The sequence below is a fragment of the Ranitomeya variabilis genome, chromosome 4 (genome assembly GCF_051348905.1).
Source record: "Ranitomeya variabilis isolate aRanVar5 chromosome 4, aRanVar5.hap1, whole genome shotgun sequence".
Classification (NCBI taxonomy): domain Eukaryota; kingdom Metazoa; phylum Chordata; class Amphibia; order Anura; family Dendrobatidae; genus Ranitomeya; species Ranitomeya variabilis.
The window spans coordinates 440,010,969-440,027,883 of record NC_135235.1 but is presented as its reverse complement, the minus strand read 5'-3'; the positions used below and the strand labels follow the sequence as shown (position 1 = coordinate 440,027,883).

The window sequence follows — 16,915 nt, the reverse complement described above, 5'->3', positions numbered from 1 at the left end:
GTAAATTATTAATAGCTTCTGCTGTAAAAATCGGATTGCACATGGATGACAAATGAGAAGAAAAAAAATCACTGGATGAAACGCTGACTAATTTTTATACACTTGTGTGAACTTAGCCTTAGAAAGAGATACCATAAAAATATAATTTATAAAAAACCCCAGCAAAGGCAGCTTTTCCATTGAGTATTCTTCCCCATTATGTAACTACTTCTATCCCTTCTAAAAGACTAGTAAACCTGCTGCCATATAGTGCTTCATATTCATGAGCTCTGTATATCCCCGCCCCCACCACTGATTGGCAGCTTTCTGCTTATGCACAGTGTACACACACAGAAAACTGCCAATCAGTTGTGTGGGTGGGGTCATACAGAGCTCAGCATTCACAGAACTGGGTCATATACAGCAATAAGCAGTAAGTGATACATAGCTAGAATCAGGGTCCCTGTCTCTACATTATTCTGCTCTCAGATGGGGTAGCAAAAATCTGGAGAAAAAAATATTTTATTCAAAAGAGGGACACTAGACTCCAGTTCTCGTGATCAGTGGAATCCACACTAATTAGTGAACATATGCAGCAATGCTGGAGAGAAGGATATATTGTACTGTATTTGGGCATAACTGAGCAGAGTTGTTAATATTGAGGATTCTAAGAAATGTGACAATTGAAAGAAGAAACTGCGGAATATAATTTAAGACAAGTAGGTAGAACAAGACAACCCAAAATGTACTGTTCGGTGTATGGCTATAAATGCAGTCACTGCACCTAAAGGGTGAACCTGTGTAATAGTGATCATCTCCACTAAACTGGCACGATCAGGTGAAATGCTTTGAATTGTGATTTTGCTAATGCGATGAGATCTGTGTATTTACTGTGTGGCAGACACTGATTATATAGTGTCAATATTTGATCGATCAAGTAGCTACAACATCATTAGCATGCTGACATTTAATTATTTTGTGTATGAAATGCTTGATTAATTATTTTAAAAGATTACTGGTGTTGATCCCAAAATTAAAATAATAAAATATAGGATTATTTATTGTTTTTGGGAAAAATGGTTTCGTCATTTACTAACTCAGGGTATGTACACACGATTCTTTTCCAGCAGCAGAACCACGAGTTTTTTTGGGTGAAGTCGCTTTTAGAAAACTCTGACGGTCTTTTACTTGAAGAGGCTTTGTTGGCAGTTTTGTAATAGTTTTTCGACCATTCGCGCCTTAACTCTGTTCTTTCAAATATGTAGAGCAGGTGGCTTCCAAACAAAGCCTCCCGAAGAATGAACATGTTATTTCATTTAAATGCTTTAAGGTTTTCAAAATCTGAAGCAGTTAAAAGAAGTGACATAAGATGGAACGTGCACAGCAATGTCATTTTGACATTACTATGCACGATGTTCATTTTTTGAGGAGGGTGATGCTGTAGATAAGCCCTGAAAGGCGGTGGCAGTATCTTATATCGGCCAAACCTGGTGACTGGTTTGCTTTAAGGAACTGGGATGTATAAAAGTTTCATCATCATAACAGCTTTGTGGAGGGGTATCTTGGCACGAACAAAGGAGTTTTCTGAAGACCTCAGAATAAGAGATGCTAATGCTGCAATAGGGTACAAAATAATTTCTAGAAATGTTTTCATCTTCACCAAAACAGATTGTGTACAAATGGCAGAAATACAAGACCATTATTAACCTCCCTAGGTGTGGTTGACAAACAAAGATCACACCCAGGCATATAATAGTCCGACAGGTCATAAAGGATCTCAAAATGACCTGTAAGGCTACTTTCACACTAGCGTCGGGCTCGGCCCGTCGCTGTGCGTCGGGCCGAGGTTACTGACGCTAGCGTTCTCTGCGCCGCACAACGGGGGCAGCGGATGCATTTTTCCAGCGCATCCGCTGCCCCATTGTGAGGTGCGGGGAAGTGCGGGGAGGTGGGGGCGGAGTTCCGGCCGCGCATGCGCGGTCGGAAAAAGCGGACCGTTGGCGGCAAAAAACGTTACATGTAGCGTTTTTTTGTGCCGACGGTCCGCCACAACACGGCGCAACCGTCGCACGACGGTTGCGACGTGTGTCAATCCGTCGCAATACGTCGCATAATGTTAGTCTATGGTGAAAAAACGCATCCTGCAAGCACTTTTGCAGGATGCGTTTTTTCTGCAAAACGACGCATTGTGACGGATTGCAGTTAACGCTAGTGTGAAAGTAGCCTTAGCAGCTAAAGACCTCTCTCACATTAGTTATTGTTAATATTTCCACCATCAGGAGGACACTGAACAACATTGACATGCATGGCAGGATTGCAAGCAGAAAGCCACAGCTATCCAAAAAGAACTTTGCAGTTTGCTAAAGATCACCTGGACAAGCAAGAAGGCTTTTGGAAAAATGTTTTGTGGATGGATGAGACCAAAACAAAGCTTTTTGGTTTAAATAAAAAGTGTTATGTTTCGAGAAAGAAAAACACTGCATTACAAAATAAAACCCCACACCATATGTGAATCATGGTGGTGGTCTTGGTAGTATCATGGCCTGTTTTGTTGAATCTGGGACAGGACAGCTTGCTATCTTTGATGGAACAATACATTCTGAATTATACCAGAAAATTCTAAAGGAATATGTCAGGATACATGTCCATGAACTGCAATCTCAAAAGAATGTGTGTCATGGAGCAAGACAACAAACCAAAACACACAAGTTGTTCTACAAAAGAATGGGCAAAAAGGAATGAAGTTAAAGCTTTTGAATGGCCAAGTCAAAGTCCTGACCTTAATCTTATAGAAAAATTGTGGGAGAAAATCCACTGACATAACAAAGTTGAAGCTGTTTTTTTAGTTGTTGTGCAAGTTCATCAGTTACTGGCGACGTTTAGCTGCAATTATTGCTGTACAAGTGTGTGTCACACCAGATTCCTAAAGCAAAGGTTCACATTTACCACTCACAGACATGCACTGTGGTACTGTCGGGTGCATTCCTACTGAGTGTATGTGCCAAGACAGTGGGCACAAACTCTATGTACACCTAATCTAAGACTAGTTTGGTGGGCCAAGTGCAGAATAAAAAATAAAGTTGTGAGTTAGAACAATATACTTAGAAACAACTCAAAAATAGATGTAAATCAATCAAATCCTAAATATAAGAATGATTGTGCACAGTATGCATGTGCAAGATCCATGACAAGCAAAATACTGTGCTGTCCAATAAAAAGTCTATGAAAATGAGCCCACGGTCCAGAATAACTGTGTACGAAAAGAAGTATCCCAACATCACAGCACTTCATAGATGCCCCATGTATGTAGCAACATAGGGGTAGACTGTTTAGAGCTGCTAATTTTTGCATTTAAGAAGCAAATTAACAATAAAAAGAATCAGTGCCCAGGAATACATAGCCTTTAAGCAAAATATATGTTTTGAAATAAGAGTGCTTCTACCAGATATCTTCATTAAATGCCTCTGCCCTAGTGACCGGGAGCTTGTAATACTCATTTATACTAGGCGATTGCACCAAAGGGAGTCTGCTAGCACAAAAGACTGTTCAAACCAAGCACAAGAGCTTAGTACAACCTCGGAGTGGCCACCTATATTGTACGTCTTTTCTATCTACCTTTTATGGCCTACTGATTCGTAGATGCATTGTGTGAAGAACAATAGCGGTTTTCGGTGTCAACTACAGTAAATGTGGCCTGAAAATTCGATAACGGCATCTAATAGTTAGAAGGGTCATCACCAACTGACTTTGATTGTGCCGTGAATTTATCTTTAGCAGCGGGCATTGAAGTGAAGCTAAAATACACATCATTCAAGTTTTTTTTGCTGGAGCTACAATTACCTGATTATGACAATGATCCCATCAAATATGTTATATGGGTTCTTGATGTATCCAAATGGACCATAAACCAAAAGCTTTAAAACCATTTCCAGGGCAAATAAGCTTGTAAAGACTATATTACTGATCTCCAGGGCATTCGTCAGTTCATCTGGCTGCAGGAAAAAAAATACATTTATGTAAATTATTTATAGTAAGCATAGTCAAAATAAGAAGAAATACAGATTATTCCAGGTAGATAAATTAAGCCACCAGTGTAACATAATCTTCTCAGCAGAATAATTCTTTAAATATAGAGAACCAAAAGAAATGATTATACACAGGCTATAAAAAGAGATATTAGGCCAGTACTCCATGGATGATGCTCATCTCCTATGTACTACTTCAGCTTTGGCCTAGCTCTAATCAATAGATCTGCTCTCTGTAGTGTGTGGTATAGCCGGTGGTCTGCTTACTGATGATGACTGATCTGTTGCTGTAGTGGCTGACAACAGATCGATATCCCACCAGCTTCTCCGGACAACTCCCTGATCCCACTTAGCTTATCACTACATCACTGCCAACTACTAGCATAAATTGTCTCACTCATGGTGAGTGCGTAACATGTGCCTCATTTTCTCACTCTGCGAGAGACACGTACAACTTTCTGGTTCGTGGGTCCTCTTAGCTACGAAGAAGAAGTTGTAGGTCCACCGATCAAATCTAAAGCAGATTTCACCATTAAAAATAAACTGCACATGTTGTATTACATAGGTTTTCAACATAAGTACATCAGTCTCATCAGGTCTACAAAATCTATGCCAGGATGGCTGTACAGTTTTTTTTAAAGGTTTTAAAAAACAAAAAAAAACTTGTTTTTATTGAAGTTTTAAATAATTAACAAAAGAAAAACAACCTGGCAACCCAGGCTTGAAATATTTAGAGAATTACGATGCATAAAATGTTTGTACAATAAGCACTAAATGCACAAACACTTTCTTAGGCCGGTTTCACACGTCCTGATATTTCCAGTACCGGAAAAAAACCGGTACCGGAGATATCTGTGTCCGTATGTCCGTGTGCTCAAGTGGCACATACGTGCGGCATCCGTGTGCCGCCCGTGTGCCGCCTGAGGACCACACGGACCGTGCAGGAGAGACAGCGCTACACTAAGCGCTGTCCCCCCCGCATGTGGTGCTGAAGGCAGAATTCATCTCTTCTCCCCCAGCGTTCGTTGGAGAGAAGAGATGAAAGATCTTTTTTTTTTTTTTTTTGGGGGGGGGGGGAAATAAAGTTTGCATGTGCGTCCGCGTCCCCCCCACTTAAGTGCACCGCCTGCCCCCTTGCCGCAGAAATACTCACCCGGCTCCCGCGATGTCTCCTCTGTCCTCTCCACGCTGGCAGCTTCTCCTGTGTGAGCGGTCACATGGGACCGCTTATTACAGTCAGGGAATATTCCCTGACTGTAATGAGCGGTACCACGTGACCGCTCACACAGGAGAAGCTGCCAGCGCGGAGAGGACAGAGGAGACATCGCGGGAGCCGGGTGAGTATTTCTGCGGCAAGGGGGCAGGCGGCGCACTTAAGGGGGGAGGCGGGGGGCACATGAAAACTTTATTGTTCACAAAAAAAAAAAAAAAAAAGATCTTTCATCTCTTCTCTCCGGCGGGGGAGAAGAGATGAATGCCGCCTTCAGCACCACAGCGGGGGGGACAGCGCTTACTGTAGCACTGTCTCTCCTGCGGGCGGTACGTGCACACGGAGGAGAGTGCACACTGTTCTCCGTGTGCACGTGTGCTGTCCGTATTGTGGTCCGTGCTGCCGGTAGAAAACGGACATGTCGACGTGTTTTCAGCACGGACATACGGTCCGTGTGAAAACACGCACATGTGCATAGACCCATTCATTTGAATGGGTCTACGTGTGTCAGTGTCTCCGGTACGTGAGAAAACTGTCACTATACGTACCGGAGACACTGACGTGTGAAAGAGGCCTTAGGTACCATTTTTTTTTATTTCAGAAATGTATCTTGAATTTATTCTGGATGTTAGAGGGCAGAATAGCAATTAAACACTCTCATGCATGAATTTTTTTTTTTCTTTTGGTACTTTAAGGATAGAACTTCCACCCAAATCCAAATGAAACAAAATGGCTAGAATTTAGTTGGATTCCAGAAATAATTGATGCTGAGAAGCTGGGAGGGGGGTTAATGGTGGTGGGGGTGGGGTTTAATCCAAGTTTGGAGGATCACTTTTTTATGTAGCTGCTGATAAAAATGTCACAACAGTATTTTCTAAAGTTTATAGTCAATCTTCACCCACCAAACCTGATTGATAGCTCCTCAGAGTCCCTCTTCCCTGCTGAGATCTCACACTGCTCAGTATAAGCTGCAGGTGTTAGAGAAGCTGGATGGGCAGTGACTAAATACACTTGGCCTCAGGAGATCTCTAACTCTTTAGCTGGACTCAGTTTAATGTCAGGATTATACAGCCATTCTAACATGGATTGCCAAAGTAAGTACCCCAGCATCATCAGCTCTAAGAGATATATTTAATAATGTACACAGTTTGCATTGTGCAATCTGGTAGCATATTCACTTTACGTTTGGACATGTGTATTCATCTGTTACCATGGCACACAAATGTTTTAAATACCTTACCTGTTCGTGATATTCAATCCCCATGCTCAGAGTATTTATTAGGATAGCGATCATTATACCTCGTCCAAAGTATTTGCTGTCCACAATCTTTCTAAATGTCTCGCACACCGTTTTGCACCCCTTCATCAGCTTCGTAGGGCTCTTTATTAACGTCTTTCCCTTTTTTTGCTCGATTTTCTCATTGCACTGAGTATCTTGACTAAACTCGTAGCCTCCATCACTGTCAGACTCCATGTCGTCATTGTCGGGCTCCTCTGGCTCTTTGCAGTGAGAGCATGTTTCTGGATCTAAGGATTCAATTTCAGGAGTTGCAGCTTGGACCGAGATTTTACAGGATCCTTTGCAGATACCTAAAGTCATATGGAACTGATGAAAATAACAAAGCTTTCCCAAAATCTCATTGAGCAGCAAGCGACAAATTGCTACTCATGCATCTCATGTACAGTGAAATTGTGAAAAAGTGCAAAATGGAAATAATAATAAAAAATCCTTACATCCATAGCAAAGCAGAATACAGACTCAACGCCATATCACAGGTAAAGCAGTGCTGCATCCATACAGTAACCCTAAACCACAACATTCCTATATTACACAAATCCTCTGGAGCTGTGCAAGAACCCCTATAGATTTTACTGTGAGATTTTGTCCATCATTTAAATAAATAAATACACTGTGCTACAATCCAAATGTAACTTTTGCAAATTACGGTACATTTAAAAGGGACTTTGCACCTAAATAGTAACTTATCTCCAGAAGTTTTGCAGTTCAGGGAAATTTTAGAGTTGGGAGTAGCAACTGACTATAATGTGCTTGCGTACAGTAACTGACAGAAGCTGAGAGAAATGTCCTGGTGATGATCCTTGTCTTCTCTTGCCAAAAAGGAAAGTTGGAATCAGCGCCAACCATCTCATAAATCATAAGATGAAAAAGTCCATCTTAACTGATCACTTCTCATCTTTCAGAGAAATAACCAAAAAAGAACAAGAACATCACCTTTCAATGGTGTTCTTGTTCATTTGGCTGGAAGTCCTAGACATACCCAGTTTAGGCTTTAGATGAAGCCCAAAATGTTCTATAGTACAAGGCTTAAAGCAAAATTAACAAGAAAGCTGTCTTCAGCATAGAAGAGCCACCAGCAACATATGTGATTGGCAGAATTGGCATTATTTATTTGATTTACTTTTCCATGCTTTTTTTTTAGGCTTATGAAAGTTTTAAGTTAGGACAGGCTATGTGTCCGCCAGCCATATTTTACATTTGAAAATTGCTCATTAAAGCAAATCTGTCATCAGGTTTTTGCTATGTAATCTGAGAGAAACATTATATAGGAGCAGAGATCCTGATTCCAGTAATGTGTTACTTATTACTAGGCTGTGTGCTGTTGTTTCAAAAATGAGCAGGAGATTGTCACTGCAGGACTAAGTCTCTCATGCGTTTTGGTCCAACTACTCCGTAACACTGCCAATCAGTGGTGTGGGAGGAGTTACACAGGGCTAAATACTTTGAGCTCTGCTAGATGTGTAGCACAGAAAACTGTCATTCTACCATAGCTGCTGCATCCTGTAAACTAACTAATACATAGCAACAAGAAACAGGATTTCTGCCCCTACCCCATGCTGCTTTCAGATTACATACCAAAAACCTGCTGACAGAATAAAATTAACAGAAAAGCTGATGTAAAGTTAGCCTGCTAGATTACATGGAATCCCAAATAATAGTGTGTGGACTGCACACATCTTCTGCTCTCTGAGTAATTCAGTCACCTGGTATTATACTACGAAGGACCCCTTCCCATACACCATTTGACCAAGATGTTTGTGAGCCTGAGACTCCCTCAAAAAAGCACTCCTTCAAAATATTTATCCTCTTAATAAATTGCCGTCATCATATTACATGGCACTGTGTTCTCACAATTGCTCATTTTGCCTTTCTACCCATCTAATTCTTCTCTTTTCCATTAGGTCTATGACATCACGTGATTAAAAACTGACTAGCTGAATCCCTCTTAGCTATATGTAGAAACAGGAGGTAAATTTTCCCTGAGTCACTGCAAAAGTCTCTGGCAGAGGGAAGGAAGGAGTAGCTGGGTCAGGAGTTGAAGAGGGGGATGATAAATGAAGGGAAAAGAGACTTCCTGTTTCTACATGCAACAAATAAAAGAGAAGAATTAGCTGGGTAGAAAGGCAAAATGAGCAATTGTAAATACACAGTGCTATATAATATGATTGCAATATATTAACAGGATAAAAACTTTGATGGGAGGAGTGCTTCTTTAATTTGCACTGGCCTACATCTCTTTTTCACTGCTATTGCTTTGCTCAATTGTGTAATGCTTTTTACCCCTTTAACCCCTTTCTGCCATCGGACGAATAGTACGTCCAATGGCAGAACCCCCGCTTTGATGTGGGCTCCAGCCGTGAGCCCGCATCAAAGCCGGGACATGTCAGCTTTTTTGAATAGCTGACAAGCGCCCGCAATAAGCATGGGCAGAATCGCGATCTGCCTACACCTATTAACTAGTTAAATGCCGCTGTCAAACTCTGACAGCGGCATTTAACAAGCGCTTCTGGCCATCAGGCCGGAAATAAGCGCACTGCTGACCCGTTCACGTGATTGGGGGTCATCGGGGCATCGGCATAACAACCAGAGGTCTCCAGCAGACCTATTTGGTTGTTAATGCCACATTGCTATGAGCGCCACCCAGTGGTCGTCGCTCATAGCAGTGCAGTAATTTTGCTATATAAGGGTGATCTGAGCATTGCCCCTATGTAGCAGAGCCGATCAGGCTACGCCAGCTTCTAGCCTCCCATGGAGGCTATTGAAGCTTTGCAAAAGTAAAAAAAATGTTTTCAAAAATATGAAAAAAAAAAAAAAAAAATATAAAAGTTCAAATCACCCTCCTTTTGCCCCCTTAAAAACAAAACAATAAAAAAAAAATCAAACATACACATATTTGGTATTGTCGCATTCAGAATCGCCCCATCTATCAATAAAAAAAAGGATTAACCTGATCGCTAAATGGCGTAGCGAGAAAAAAATGTAAAATTCCAGAATTGCTTTTTTTGGGTTCGCCATGACATTGCATTAAAATGCAATAACTGTTGATCAAAAGAACATATCTGCACCGAAATGGTATAATTAAAAACGTCACCTCTGCAAGCAAAAAATAAGCTCTCACCCAACCCGAGATCACGAAAAATGGAGACGCTACGGGTATCGGAAAATTGTGCAATTTTATTTTCTTTTTTTAGAAAAGTCTGGATTTTTTTTCACCACTTAGATAAAATAGAACCTATACATGTTTTGTGTCTATGAACTCGTAATGACCTGGAGAATCATAATGGCAGGTCAGTTTTAGCATTTAGTGAACCTAGCAAAAAAGCCAAACACAAAACAAGTGTGGGATTGCACTTTTTTTGCAATTTCACCGCACTTGGAATTTTTTTCCCGTTTTTTAGTAGACGACATCATGTCGTTCAAAAGTACAACTTGTCCTGCAAAAAACAAGCCCTCACATGGCCATATTGACGGAAAAATAGAAAAGTTATGGCTCTGGGAAGGAGGGAAGAGAAAAACGAAAACGCAAAACCGAAAAAAGCTGGGGTCATAAAGGGGTTAATGATCAGGCCTTAAAGGTTCTTAATATAATTTATCATTAAGATATCATTATGGATCTCTAATGATCATTTATTTCCTTTATTATTATGTTTATTCCTCTGTAACTGGGGCTCATTGAGGACTATGTAGCTAGCAAAATATAATATAATAAGCCTAAGAAGTACATTAAGACTATTGACATATATCTTCCACTAAACTGTATTAATATTTACTTCTAATAAGGCTGACAATTATAATTACCAGAGATCAACATTTATTACTGTGATTACTATTTCCTTCTTTCAGTTAATAGAAAACTGTCATCAGAAATGAATTTTTGTTTAAATCAGCTTTTTGTGTTAAATGCATTTTTTCAAATTAGTAATATTTTTTTTACATATCACTATCTGTATTAAAACTAAAAATAGAAATCTTGCAATTTTCCCTATAGTCTGTAAAAAATATATATTATCAACAAATATTAAAAAATCTATTTTTAATACTGAAACAAAATATTACTAAAATATGTTGGAAGAGGCTTAATTACTAGGATAAGATGGATTATATGAAATATTCTGAATAATTACCTTAGACTCCCTCTAGGAACGTGCAGAGTAAACTAGGTGCTCTTAGCCTATCCATGTATTACACGGCCATTGGCTAACCATTTATTTGAATGACCAGCATGCAATACTACCTTTCTCCAGCAGTGGCCACTACAGAGGCAATGTGAGGCCAAACAGATCGAAAGGGGATATATAGAGACCATGTGATAAACAAATCTGCTTCTAAGTGAGGTGACCAAGATGATGCATCCCCTTTAACCCCTTCATGACCTTGGGATTTTCCATTTTTCCATGTTCGTTTTTCGCTCCCCTCCTTCCTAGAGCCATAACTTTTTAACTTTTCTGTCAATTTGGCCATGTGAGGGCTTATTTTTGGCGGGACAAGTTGTACTTTTGAACGACATCATTGGTTTTACCATGTCGTGTACTAGAAAACGGGAAAAAAATTCCAAATGCGGTGAAATGGTTTTTTGCTTGGCTTTTTTGCTAGGTTCACTAAATGCTAAAACTGACCTGCCATTATGATTCTCCATGTCATTACGAGTTCATAGACACCTAACATGACTAGGTTATTTTTTATCTAAGTGGTGAAAAAAAATTCCAAACTTTGCTAAAAAAAAAAAAAAATTGCACCATTTTCCGATACTCTTAGCATCTCCATTTTTCATGATTTGGGGTCAGTTGAGGGCTTATTTTCTGCGTGCCGAGCTGGCGTTTTTAATGATTCCAATTCGGTGCAGATACGTTCTTTCGATCGCCCGTTATTGCATTTTAATGCAATGTCGCGGCGACCAAAAACACGAATTTCTGGCGTTTCAAATTTTTTTCTCACTACGCTGTTTAGCGATCAGGTTTATGCTTTTTTTTATTGATAGATCGGGCGATTCTGAACGCGGCGATACCAAATATGTGTAGGTTTGATTTTTTTTTAATTGATTTATTTTGATTGGGGCGAAAGGGGGGTGATTTAAACTTTTATATTTTTTTTATTTTTTTCACATTTTTTTTACTTTTTTTTTTACTTTTGCCATGCTTCAATAGCCTCCATGGGAGGCTAGAAGCTGGCACAATGTGATCGACTCTGCTACATAGCAGCGATCATAAGATCGCTGCTATGCAGCAGAAATGTAGGTGTGCTATGAGTGCCGTCCACAGGGTGGCGCTCACAGCTGCCGGCGATCAGTAGCCATAGAGGTCTCAAGGACCTCTATGGTTACAATGCAGAAGCATTGCTGACCACCGATCATGTGACGGGGGTCGGCGATGCACCCATTTCCGGCCGCCTGGCCGGAAGCGCCGGTTAAATGCTGCTGTCTGCGTTTGACAGTGGCATTTAAGTAGTTAATAGCGGTGGGTGAATCACGATTTCACCCGCCACTATTGCGGGCACATTTCAGCTGTTCAAAACAGCTGACATGTCCCGGCTTTGATGCGGGCTCACCGCCGGAGCCCTGCATCAAAGCGCGGTATCTGACCTCGGATGTACTATCCCATCCGAGGTCAGAAAGGGGTTAAGCATTGTTGTGAATATGGCTAGTGTTCTATCCTTCTAACAGGACAGGGGTTCGTTCCATGCATTAAAGGTTAATTACTATTAGTGTTTGGTTTTTGCTGTGTTATAGCACCACCCAGTGGTGGATAAATTTATAACCTGTGTTTTCCATGTAATAATAGAGTGTTGCATTATGGGATTGCACCAAAGCATCATGGGACAGGGAAATCCCCCATTTTCTCTCTGTGCATCTCCCTGGACACACGTGTTATCTGCTGTTGGAACTACCTCACTTACTTCTCATTCTTGTTAAGTTTATCCGGTAAGATCATTATCCCTGTTCCTACAATGTAGTGTTGTACAGAGTGTGATTAACTGTATAGCAGCCAGTACACAGGAAATGTGGTTACCAGGAACCTGCTGTATGTAGTTATGTAGAAGTTGCACCATACTGTATGTTTCCCTGTTAGTTGCAGTTGTGTTATTGTTTAGCCCAATACTTATACATATCATTTGTATTCTTCTAGTTTTACCGCGCTCATGTTTACCAATAAACAAGTTAGACTACAGAGAACAGTCTGCTTATTTGGGAGACAGAAGTGGTTTATGCCGTATGTCGGATCACACACCGTATCAACGTGTATGAAGACAGAACAGTAAAACGGATGCTAGACGCCGGGATTACAGTAAAGGAGGCTAGACGCCAGCGATAGCAAATACCACTTACGCAGCCGCTTGTACCACACTGCACTGCCTGCAGATACCGCAGCGGCCGCCATTCAGTCACAAGTACCGAGAGTGCAGCCACCAAGCACTACACGTCTCAGTCCACGCTGAAGTCACCCCTACCCGCTCTGAGACGTCCTACAGCCTGCAAACGGACATAAAATGTCTACAAGTCAAACATCTTCACTCAGGACGAGGTCCCAAACAAGCCGCTCTAGCAAGTCTTCCTCGAAAAGGTCTGCCACCCTCGCCCGAGCAGAAGCTGAGGCAGCGAAAGTAAGATCCTCCTTCGCTGCACAAGAGATGCAGTTAAAGTTGAGACAAGTGGAGCAAGAAGCGGAAAGAGCCCGCCAAGAAGCAGAAAGAGCCCGCCTGCAAGCAGAGCAAGAAGCAGAAAGAGCCCGCCTGCAAGCAGAGCAAGAAGCAGAAAGAGCCCGCCTGCAAGCAGATAGAAAAGCAGAAAGAGCCCGCCAAGAAGCAGAAAGAGCCCGCCTGCAAGCAGAGCAAGAAGCAGAGAGAGCCCGCCTGCAAGCCAATAGAGACGCAGATACGGTGCGCCTGCGAGATACCTTAGAAAGGCTTTCTGCTGAAAAAGAAGCAGCAGCCGCAATAGCCAAAGCCGAGTTCTTAGAAGCCGTGGAGTTTCCTAAATCTGAGCTTGACAGCGACGTACGTGGACCAGACCTTGATCGTCAGGACCCTGCCCAACGCGTCTCAGAATATGTCCGCCAACATTCCAAAATAGAAGACAACTCTGATCCGTTACACCAACCAGCCTATGCAGATTACCAGAGATCTTCCCTCCAAACACCGTACTGGAAGCAGGAAAGTATACTGCGAAACGACATTGATCACCACTACCGTCTTACGGGACAGAAGGTACGGCCTCCACCCAGACTGACAGGGACACCCTTTGCCACTGAACGGGTTTATACAGACTTTCCTAAGCCAGAAGCTCCTACCAGGTATGATGATGCAACACAAACACCGCACGACAACAGCACACCAGCTCACATCGGCACTGACTCAGCCACTATGAACTTTGCAAGGTTCTTTACCCGCCAGGAGCTGGTGACCAAGGGACTTGTAAAGTTCACTGATCGAGCTGAAAGCTACCGAGCATGGCGAGCCTCTTTTCAGAATGCCATCAGAGACTTGCATCTTTCCGTTAGTGAAGAGTTAGATCTACTGGTTAAGTGGCTTGGGAGCGAGTCAGCTGAACATGCCAAAAGAATCAGGGACATTAACATAAAGTACCCACACACAGGACTTCGTATGGTGTGGGAGAGACTCGAAGAATGTTATGGGTCAATAGAAGCTATAGAAAATGCTTTGTATAAAAGGATTGATGATTTCCCCAAGATAGCAAATAAGGGTTATCAAAAGCTCAGGGAACTGAGCGACTTGTTAATGGAGGTACATGCTGCTCAGGCAGAAGGTGATCTACCAGGGTTGGCATTCCTGGACACTGCCAGAGGTGTCAACCCGATTGTCCAAAAGCTCCCTTACAACTTACAAGAAAAGTGGGTCAGTCACGGGTCCCGTTACAAACAGGCTCATAAGGTACCATTTCCTCCCTTTGGGGTGTTTGTAGACTTTGTTGCTCAGCAGGCTAAAGTTAGAAATGACCCTAGTTTCGATTTCACTATGTCATGTACCGCTGCCTCTGGTGTAAAACCCAGTAAAACACCAGTGGCAGTCCACAAAACTAATGTTACCTCCACAGGTTTTCCTTACAGGGCAAGTAAGTCCTCTCCAGAAGAGGACAAACCGCAGGATCTCAGCAAACACTGCCCCCTACACAAGAAACCTCATCCTCTACTAAAATGTAGAGCCTTCAGGGAGAAGTCTCTAGAAGACCGTAAGAGTTTCCTAAAGGAAAACAAGATATGCTTCAGATGCTGCGCGACAACCTCACACTTCGCCAAGAACTGTGAAACCAGTGTGAAATGCACAGAATGTAGTAGTGTGGAGCACAACACGGCCTTACATCCTGGACCACCCTCAGGGGTATCGTCGTGAGTAGAAGAGTCTGCCGAAAAACAGATGGACACTGACATGGACACCCCAGTGGTCACTTCTCGGTGCACAGAGATCTGCAAGGAACTCGTAGCAGGAAGATCCTGCTCAAAGATCTGTCTTGTCAGAGTATTCCCAGCGAGCCAACGGGATAAGGCGATCAAGGTATATGCAATCTTGGATGATCAGAGCAACAGGTCTCTAGCTAAGTCCTTTCTCTTCGACACCTTCAACATTGCTGGTCCCGGCTCTCCGTACTCCTTGAAGACATGTGCAGGTACTGTCGAGACGGCGGGGAGGAGAGCAACTGGATTCAAAGTAGAGTCTATAGACGGTCAAACCTGCTTATCCTTGCCATCAATACTGGAGTGCAACCAGATTCCAGACAACAGGTCTGAGATACCTACACCAGAGGTAGCAGCTCATCACACCCACTTGAGATGTATAGCTCACCTGATACCAGAGCTCGACCAAGGAGCTCCTATCGTCTTACTTCTTGGAAGAGACATACTACGGGTCCACAAGGCTAGAGGACAGATCAACGGCCCACAAAACGCCCCATATGCTCAGAGACTTGACCTAGGATGGGTCATTGTGGGAGATGTCTGTTTGGGTAGAGCACACAGGCCGACATCAGTCAACAGCATGCTCACCAATACCCTCGAGAATGGACGCCCGTCTCTCTTCCAGCCATGCGAGAGCAGTTTTCTGATTAAAGAATTGCCACACCACACCCCTCCACCTTGTCCGTTAGCTGATCCTTCCTGTGAAGACCATGCATGCGACGGTGAGCAAGATCATATAGGGTGCACAGTTTTCCACAGGACAAGAGAAGACAACCAGGTAGCAATGTCCATAGAGGACAGACTGTTCTTGGACATCATGGAGCGAGAGATAGTAAGAGATGAATCAAAGAGTTGGGTCGCACCTTTACCATTCAAACCACAGAGGCAACGCTTACCCAACAACAGAGAACTTGTCTACAGTCGATTTGTCTCCCTTACGCGCAAACTGCAGAAACAACACTTCTTTACCTTCATGGAGAGAATATTCCAGAGCGGCCACGCGGAAATTGCACCTGTACTTCAAGATTCCGAGGAATGTTGGTACTTACCTATTTTCGGCGTGTATCATCCGAAGAAACCAGGTCAGATAAGAGTGGTATTTGACTCAAGTGCCAGATACGAAGGTGTTTCTTTAAACGACGTCTTCCTGTCTTGTCCAGACCTCAACAACAGACTTCTGGGAGTACTCCTTCGTTTCCGCAAAGACGCAGTAGCATTTATGGCCGACATACAACAGATGTTTCACTGCTTCCTTGTTAAAGAAGAACACAGAAACTACTTGAGGTTCTTTTGGTACCGCAATAATGACCCCTACAAGGACATCGTGGAATATCGTATGAAGGTTCACATCTTCGGGAACAGCCCTTCCCCTGCTGTCGCTATCTATGGCCTTAGACATTCAGCCAGAGAAGGTGAAGCGAAGTATGGATCGGATGTAAGATCTTTTGTGGAAAAGGATTTCTACGTAGATGACTGCCTGAAATCCACACCCACAGAGGAGTCGGCAGTCAGTCTCCTGAAAAGGGCACAAGAAATGCTCGCTTCATCCAATTTGAGGTTGCACAAAATTGCTTCCAACAGCCAGAAACTAATGGCAGCCTTTCCCTCTCAAGATTACTCAACCGATTTAAAAGACTTGGATTTAAGCACGGACTCCCTTCCCATGCAACGGAGCCTGGGTCTACTCTGGGATTTGAAAAAGGATACATTCACCTTCCAGATCAGCGAAGAAGAGAAACCCTTCACGCGTAGAGGCTTCCTGTCCGTTGTGAACAGCTTGTACGATCCTCTGGGATTTGTAACCCCTGTAACTATCCAAGGTAAAATGATGTTGAGAGACTTCACCCAAGAGACATCCGATTGGGATGATCCGCTTCCCAGCGATAAAAGAGAATTGTGGGAAAGATGGAAAAATTCTTTAGAAGCCCTGTCGAGTCTCTACGTGGCACGACCATATGCTTCTGTGCCTTCATCAGAAATCAAGGTGCAAAGGCTT

At 42.6% G+C, this 16,915-nt stretch overlaps 1 protein-coding gene across 1 annotated transcript in view; it reads right to left on the bottom strand.

Annotated features, from left to right (window-relative positions):
* The window catches only part of CACNA1G (calcium voltage-gated channel subunit alpha1 G), a 462,994-nt gene that overhangs the window by 175,147 nt on the left and 270,932 nt on the right, over nt 1-16,915 (bottom strand). The window contains exons 9-10 of the mRNA XM_077251459.1: nt 6,455-6,804; nt 3,820-3,971 (exon numbers count right to left, since the gene is read on the bottom strand). Of these exons, the coding sequence (XP_077107574.1) occupies nt 3,820-3,971; nt 6,455-6,804 (502 nt within the window). The remainder of the gene's footprint in view (nt 1-3,819; nt 3,972-6,454; nt 6,805-16,915) is intronic.